Source organism: Seriola aureovittata, chromosome 22 (assembly GCF_021018895.1).
Source record: "Seriola aureovittata isolate HTS-2021-v1 ecotype China chromosome 22, ASM2101889v1, whole genome shotgun sequence".
In the NCBI taxonomy this organism is placed as follows: domain Eukaryota; kingdom Metazoa; phylum Chordata; class Actinopteri; order Carangiformes; family Carangidae; genus Seriola; species Seriola aureovittata.
In genome coordinates, this window is record NC_079385.1 from 8,638,965 (window position 1) to 8,645,861 (window position 6,897).

The window sequence follows — 6,897 nt, forward strand, 5'->3', positions numbered from 1 at the left end:
CATTATTATGCCAAATGTGAATGCTGCAACCGTGCCACTGTGTTGCATATTTTATTCAACAGGCACAGTTCCTGTTCCAAGGATAAATTGCAACCTTGGCCACATGCCACTTGCTCTTAGCGTAATGGCACTTTTTGGCAGAAATTTTGGCACATCAGTGAGGGTCAAGTATACTCTCATAATTTAAAGTCTACAGACATGAACTGTATCAACAAAATATTAAAATCACATCACAGGCGGCCATCAACTTCTACATTCAAGGAGGGTGTAATTACATTTTCGAGTGGCATCATGTTTCAGACAGCATAAAATGATATAATATATAATACTATCAAATTAACTAAAAAATTGCAGTGTAAAGGACCCTACATGCTGTGAATTGAAAGCTTCATTATTATTTCCTCTGTTGTCCAGGTACACTATGGCAGCACAGGACCTGGTCATGCGAGCCCGTGGCGTGCTGAGGGACCGAGGCTGGAGGATCACCAACGAGCGCCTGGGCTCTGGAGACGACATCTCAGTCTTCATCATACCGCTGATGTACGGCAACCGTCAGCCTTGAAGAGCCTGACAGAGATGCTGCCGTTCAAGGACCCTGAAGGGCCTGAAGGTCTCAAACCAACAGGACTGGTTAGTCCTGAACTCAGAATCCCTTTTCGGTTTCCACATTGCCGTTTGCACTTTTATTTTCTTCTTTAGACCAAGGTCAAGTGGAACATATAAATTTGTTGATGGTTCTTTTCTCTATAGGAGTTCAGGATTGGTCAGCCACCAGTTTGGCTGGACAGGGGAACTACAGGACAGTAATTTGCGTCTTAAATCAAAATAAATGATTTGGCCTGTTAAATCAAGGAAAATAAGTATTGAACGCGTCAACATTTTTCTCAGTAAATACATTTCTAATGGGGCTATTGACATGAAATTGACACCAGATGTTGGTAACAACCCAAGTAATCCACACATACAAAGAAATCAAAACATACATGTATATATCCATAAATTAAGTTATGTGTAATAAAGTGGAATGACAGGGAAAGGTATTGAACACGCTTACTGAAATTTATTTAATACTTAGTAGAAAAGCCTTTGTTGGTAATGACAGCTTCAAGACGCCTCCTGTATGGAGAAACTAGTCGCATACATTGCTCAGGTGTGATTTTGGCCCATTCTTCCACACAAACTGTCTTCAAATCTTCTGGGGGCCTCTTCTATGAACTTTGATATTCAGTTCTTTCCATAGATTTTCAATTGGATTCAAGTCGGGTGATTCTAGAAGCTTTATTTTCTTTCTCTGAAACCAATTGAGAGTTTCCTTGGCTGTGTGTTTGGGATCATTGTCTTGCTGAAATGTCCACCCTCGTTTCATCTTTAGCATCCTGGTAGATGGCAGCAGATTCTTATCAAGAATGTCTCGGTACGTTTCTCCATTCATTCTTCCTTCAATTATATGAAGTCTGATTATTCTTTTGACTCGTCAGTCGGAAATCTTGCGAGGAGCAACTGGTCGTGGCCGGTTTATGGTGAAATTATGTTCTTTCCACTTCTGGATAATGGCCCAACGGTGCTCACTGGAACATTCAGAAGTTTAGAAAAATATGTCTGTAACCAATGCCATCAGTATGTTTTGCAACAATAAGGTTGCAAAGGTCTTGCGCGAGCTCTTTGCTTTTACCCATCATGAGATGCCCGTTGTGTGACACCTTGGTAATGAGAAACCCTTATTATAGGCCATCAATTAGGACTAAATCAGCTGATATTAATTTGCACTGATAGGGGGCAGGATTGCTTTCTAAATACTGAGAGATTTCAGCTGGTTTCTTGGCTTTCCATGCCTTTTTGCACCCATTTTTCTTCATGTGTTCAATACTTTTTCCCTGTGTCATTTCACTTTATTACACATAACTGAATTTATGGATATGCTGTATATGTTTTTTTATTTCTTTGTATGTGTGGATTACTTGGGTTGTTACCGACATCTGGTGACAATTTCATGTCAATAGCCCCATCAGAAATATATTTACAGAGAAAAATGTTGACGCGTTCAATACTTATTTTCCCCGCTGTATGAGTGACATCAGCTCCATAGGATGGGTGAAGTGACTGTTCCTGAACTTCTGAAGAGATGTGAAAGTTAAATTAGAGGAATGCTCTTCCAAAGTGAAAAATAGACCTCTTTCTTTCTTTCTTTCTTTCCTTTCTTCTCCTTACCTCTCTTGTATTGCTGTACAATACCTGGCTCCTCCTTTTTCTATCCTCTCTTTTAGTCCCCTCTTCTTCCCTCGTATTGTACAGTCAAACTTGTTTATTAAAAAAGATACCTCCTTCATTTCCTGACCATTGACGGAGCTGACAGGTCAGCTACGTTTTCCGTTTCGCCACAGTGTGGCTTTGAAGGATTATTTTGCTGAAAATCTGCTTCCAGTTTGCTGGACAGATTACAGATGCACAAGGAAAAAGATGAAGACTTGAAGTTATTCACCTCATAGTAGCAAGACTGATAAGGAATCTGTTTTACTGTTAGGATAGAACACCTCATAAGGGGATCTGAGCCTGTATGGATCAGCAGAAGGGGCAGAGTTTGATATGGTTTATGAACAAAGTTTCATATGAAAATTGCTTAGTCATTTAACATGTGCACAAAAAGAAAATGTTCACTGTTACAAGTCATCTAATCTGATATTGAGTCCAAAAATGTGGAAAAGTTTTCTCAAGGTCTCCCGAGCTCACTTGAGTTATTAGAAGATTTTTGGGAAAAGCACTTATTCACTTTTTCTTTGTCAAGAGTTAGATGAGAAGATTGATGCCACTCTCGTATCTGTTGGTTATAGGAGCCTAGAGGCTAGCCAACTGTTAGCTAACTGTAGCTTAGCAGACTGAAAATGCAGACTGGCGGGAAATGGTTAGCTGTATAAAGCATTGAAAAAAGGCTCTTTAAAACCTCTAAATTAACACAATGTATCTGCACTTGAGTTTCTCCAGATTTATTATAGTTAGTTAGATTTAGAGCTGTTGGTACTAAGCATACTTCCTACCTTTTAACAGAGCTAGGTTAGCTACTTCCCCTGCTTCCAGTCTTTATGCTAACCTAAGCTAACTGTCTGTGTGCTTTAGCTCCGTATTTAGTGCAAAGATAGGAGAGTATTATCAAGCTGTGCATCTAACTCTAAATTGAACAGTGGGAAACTTGAAATTTGTGGAATTTCATTGTCAAATTATAGAAGGATGAAAATCAAAAGCTACCCAAAATGCTTAGATGCCATATTGAGTGGTATTCCAAATTAATCAAGGAAAGATAACTATAGAAATAACAAAAAAATAGCTCAGTACAATTAAAAACCCAGGAGCTACAGGCTGTCGCTCTCATGGCGCCATCTTTTAATATTAGATGCAACATTATCACGAATAACTTTTCAAACTTAGCGAGATTCTCTAAAAATGTGAAGAATAATTTCTTATGACTAAACATTAGATTCAATGACTTGTGCATCAGTGTAGTCGCACTTTAGGTTGACCCACATTACTCACCAAGGGGCCATGATACATGTAATGATGAAGAGGCTAATATTCCCTGCAGCAGGGAGGATTGAATAAAATTAATAAAAAATCATGAAATACAATCAAAGTGAATCAGAAAAAAGTTCCACAGACAAAAAAACTGAAAGCTTCCTTTTGCTTTGACATGTTTTGCATGTTTCGTAAGCTTTAGATGCTTGATGCAGATCACGTTTGTCTTGAGAGGGACAGGTTTGCGTGCAATGATATGTACTGTGTTTGGATGTAGTGATTTACTGTGTGTCAGTGCATGCAGTGACATATTGTAGGCCTGGGAATATGAGCGATGGTGCAATGGTTTACACTGCTGTTTGTTTTATATGGAGTGACTTTACTTTACTGTAATGTATCAAAGAGATAGTGATGATGTTATTGTTTGTAAATGTGCAGTAACTATGCATATTTATTTATTAGGTTGTGTTTCCTTTCCAATTGTTAGCATCCCAGATATTTAGCATAAGAGCTAAAAGATTGGGTTCATTGTAAAGGAAGGGAATGAAATGAAACAAAAATCCTAAAGGCCAGACACAAAACCAATCATTTTTTCTTTTGCACTTTTTTCATCTTGACTGGACTTAAGAAAGAAAATGGACCGTCAAGAGTTCAGTTTGTCTCGTGTTGTGGCCTCAGAAACTAATGTGCTATGTAAGTGTTCACCCCTTTCTTCCATTATTATTCTGTATTCATACAGGCTGCACTGCTCAGCCAGCCACAGTGGGTTAAGATGCAGGAGATGAGAAGAAGTCTGGGGGAAGGAGAAACTTACACTTCAGACGATCAATAAGACATTTTTGAGAAGTTTGATTCCAAGCTGAGAAAAAAGAAAAAAGATTGATAGCATAAAATTAAAACAATCTGCATGCTTTAAATTAATGATTTAATCCCTTATTTGCTTAGGTTTTATGATTTTTTTTCCCCCTGTATAATGGATATATAGAGTTTTGGAGTAGCACTGCTTTGCTTTAGGCTTGAGTGTAAGGTGGGAATATGTGTCCTTGTTTTATAAAACAGGGTGTTCATGTGATTGACTGAATCCAAAGAAGTTCATTTGGAAATTGTGCAGTGCCAGGATGAGGAAGCCATTGTTAAAGGAGTAGTTTGACATTTTGGGAAATACTCTCACTTATGATAAGACTAATACCACTCAAGTTTGTACAGTATATGAAGCTATAGCTAGCAGCTATTAATTAGCTTAGCCTAGCTTAGTACTGGAGATGGGAATACGGCTAGCATGGCTCTGACCAAAGTTAGCAAAATCCTACCAGCACCTCTACAGCTCACCCAATTAACATATTACATTTCGTTTGTTTAATCTGTACAAAAACGTGTAAAAATGACAATTTTACAAATTACTTTTAGGTGGGTTTTGTTACTTTTGGACAGAGGCAGACTAGCTTTCCCCCGTTTCCTTCGTAATGCTAAGCTAAGCTAGCCACATGCTGGGGTTATCTTAATATTAAGAATGCAGACACAAGAGTGGTACTGGTCTTCTCATCTAAATCTCAGCCACAAAGTGGATAAGTGTTTTTCCTAAAATGTCGAACTATTCTTTGAAGTCTCTTGATATGTGCCATTGTGCTGCCTGGGGCTATTTATCATCTTAGCGTGGACTTTTTTGCAGTTGACAATTATTATCTACATTCCTCTCACAAGCAGCAGTAATTTACATTTACCTGAAGTTCATATGGTGCATTTTTCCTCCTGTACATTCCATGAAAGAAATAATTTAATTTGAAAATGATGTATCGTGATACATGTCATTGTTATGGTCTGTTGTAGCCACCGAGTTGCATCTGTTCTTCCATCGTATAAGCTATTTTACAGTTGGCAGTTTTTTTTTTTACTTGTTCTCTATTTAATTATTTATTGTTTTTTTTAGTTTTTTTATTATTATTATTTATTTACTTTTTGAAAACTGTCCTGTCGCCACCTAAACTTTGTCTTAACACTCGACCCAGTTCAACACAGAAAATTCAAATGACCAGACTTCCTCTACCATCGCCTGGATGTGTTGAACTGTGAACACGTCAAGGCAAAGTATGAACGGGGCACCAGAATATATGTTGAATGTTCATCCTGCTACCTGTCATTAAGCCTTTTCTATTAGATGAATGTCAAATAATGAATATATAATTTATTTTGTTCATCCTTCTGTGCCACCCAACTGCTGCACATCAACTCAGGTTCAACTGTCGTGTAGTTAAACTGGACACGCTGTTAAAGAGTGGTTGTCTAAGGACGGGGGGTCCTTCATGATGGTTTATTAGCTCCACTACATTTGTAAATAAATGGGAGTGGATTGCTGTGTACGAGAGGCGCTTAGACTTGAAAGATTGCTTTGTCCCTTCAGTCCGACTGTAGGTTTCCTGTTTTGAAGTTGCTATAATGTTAAAGTAGTCACTGCTGTTGTGTTTTTCTACCTTAGACTATTCATTATGGGAGAAATAGAAGAACTTGAAGGTTTTTTCTGTAGCAAAGAGGACGTTCGAGTCCAGTGGGGAACCGTTTTTAAGTGACCATTGTGCTATCCTCAACCTCTCTGTTTGTGAATGTGAAATGTACATTTTGTATAACAAAAAAATAACTTATGAAGTCAAAAAGAAATATTTTTAATGTTTCTTTGTGTAACTTTGACCTTGAGGGGGGGAAAAAAGCAATGTTTACCTTTAGTGTTTCTTTTCAAGAAATGAAAAAAAGAAAATTAAATGTTAAAGATCAATGTAAAAAATGTAGTTTGTGTGATTAAATAACAAAGAAATGAACTTAAGCTCAATATGAAAGCTCCCAAAATCAATATATCCCCAAAATCTTTCCTCTCGCAGTCCAAGTGAGTTACCGGACCAAATCAATGTGAAGGAACAAGAAACAAAAAGGAGAAGTACAGGGGAGCTAATCAATATTGTTGCTGTTTGTGATCCCTCTGGTCTCCTTGCGGGAGAGTACAAAAACTAACCAACAGGGTCAACTGGCCTCCAAAAGACTAGTTAGACTTTAGACTGAGAGGAGAGCAGAGGGATTCATTAGTGGTGCTACAGAGTGCTCACTGAATCTCAAACATTTCACAGGGAGCGCTGACAGAACAGGGTCGATTCATATTCTGTGGACGCACTCAATGTGCACAATAATAGAGACAATTCTTAATGATGATGAGGTTAACCCGGGTAAAAACCATTATCCCAAACTGATTTCCTGTATTACAGCTACATTAATCACAGAGGAAATGCAGAGAGAAACAGACAAATGTCCCGATTACTTTGAATAGTACTAATACTAACCGGTACAAATGATTAGGTTTGTTTATTTCTAAGTCCAGTTTATAACATTAGATAGTGTCCTTATCCAAAA

The 6,897-nt window shown here is 37.9% G+C and overlaps 1 protein-coding gene across 1 annotated transcript in view; it reads left to right on the top strand.

The window, feature by feature from the left end:
• Positions 1–6,280, top strand: part of LOC130163778 (protein phosphatase 1H-like) — a 29,187-nt gene extending 22,907 nt beyond the window's left edge. The window contains exon 10 of the mRNA XM_056368153.1: positions 415–6,280. Within this exon, the coding sequence (XP_056224128.1) occupies positions 415–562 (148 nt within the window). The 3' untranslated portion in view covers positions 563–6,280. The remainder of the gene's footprint in view (positions 1–414) is intronic.
• Positions 6,281–6,897: the final 617 nt, after the last annotated feature.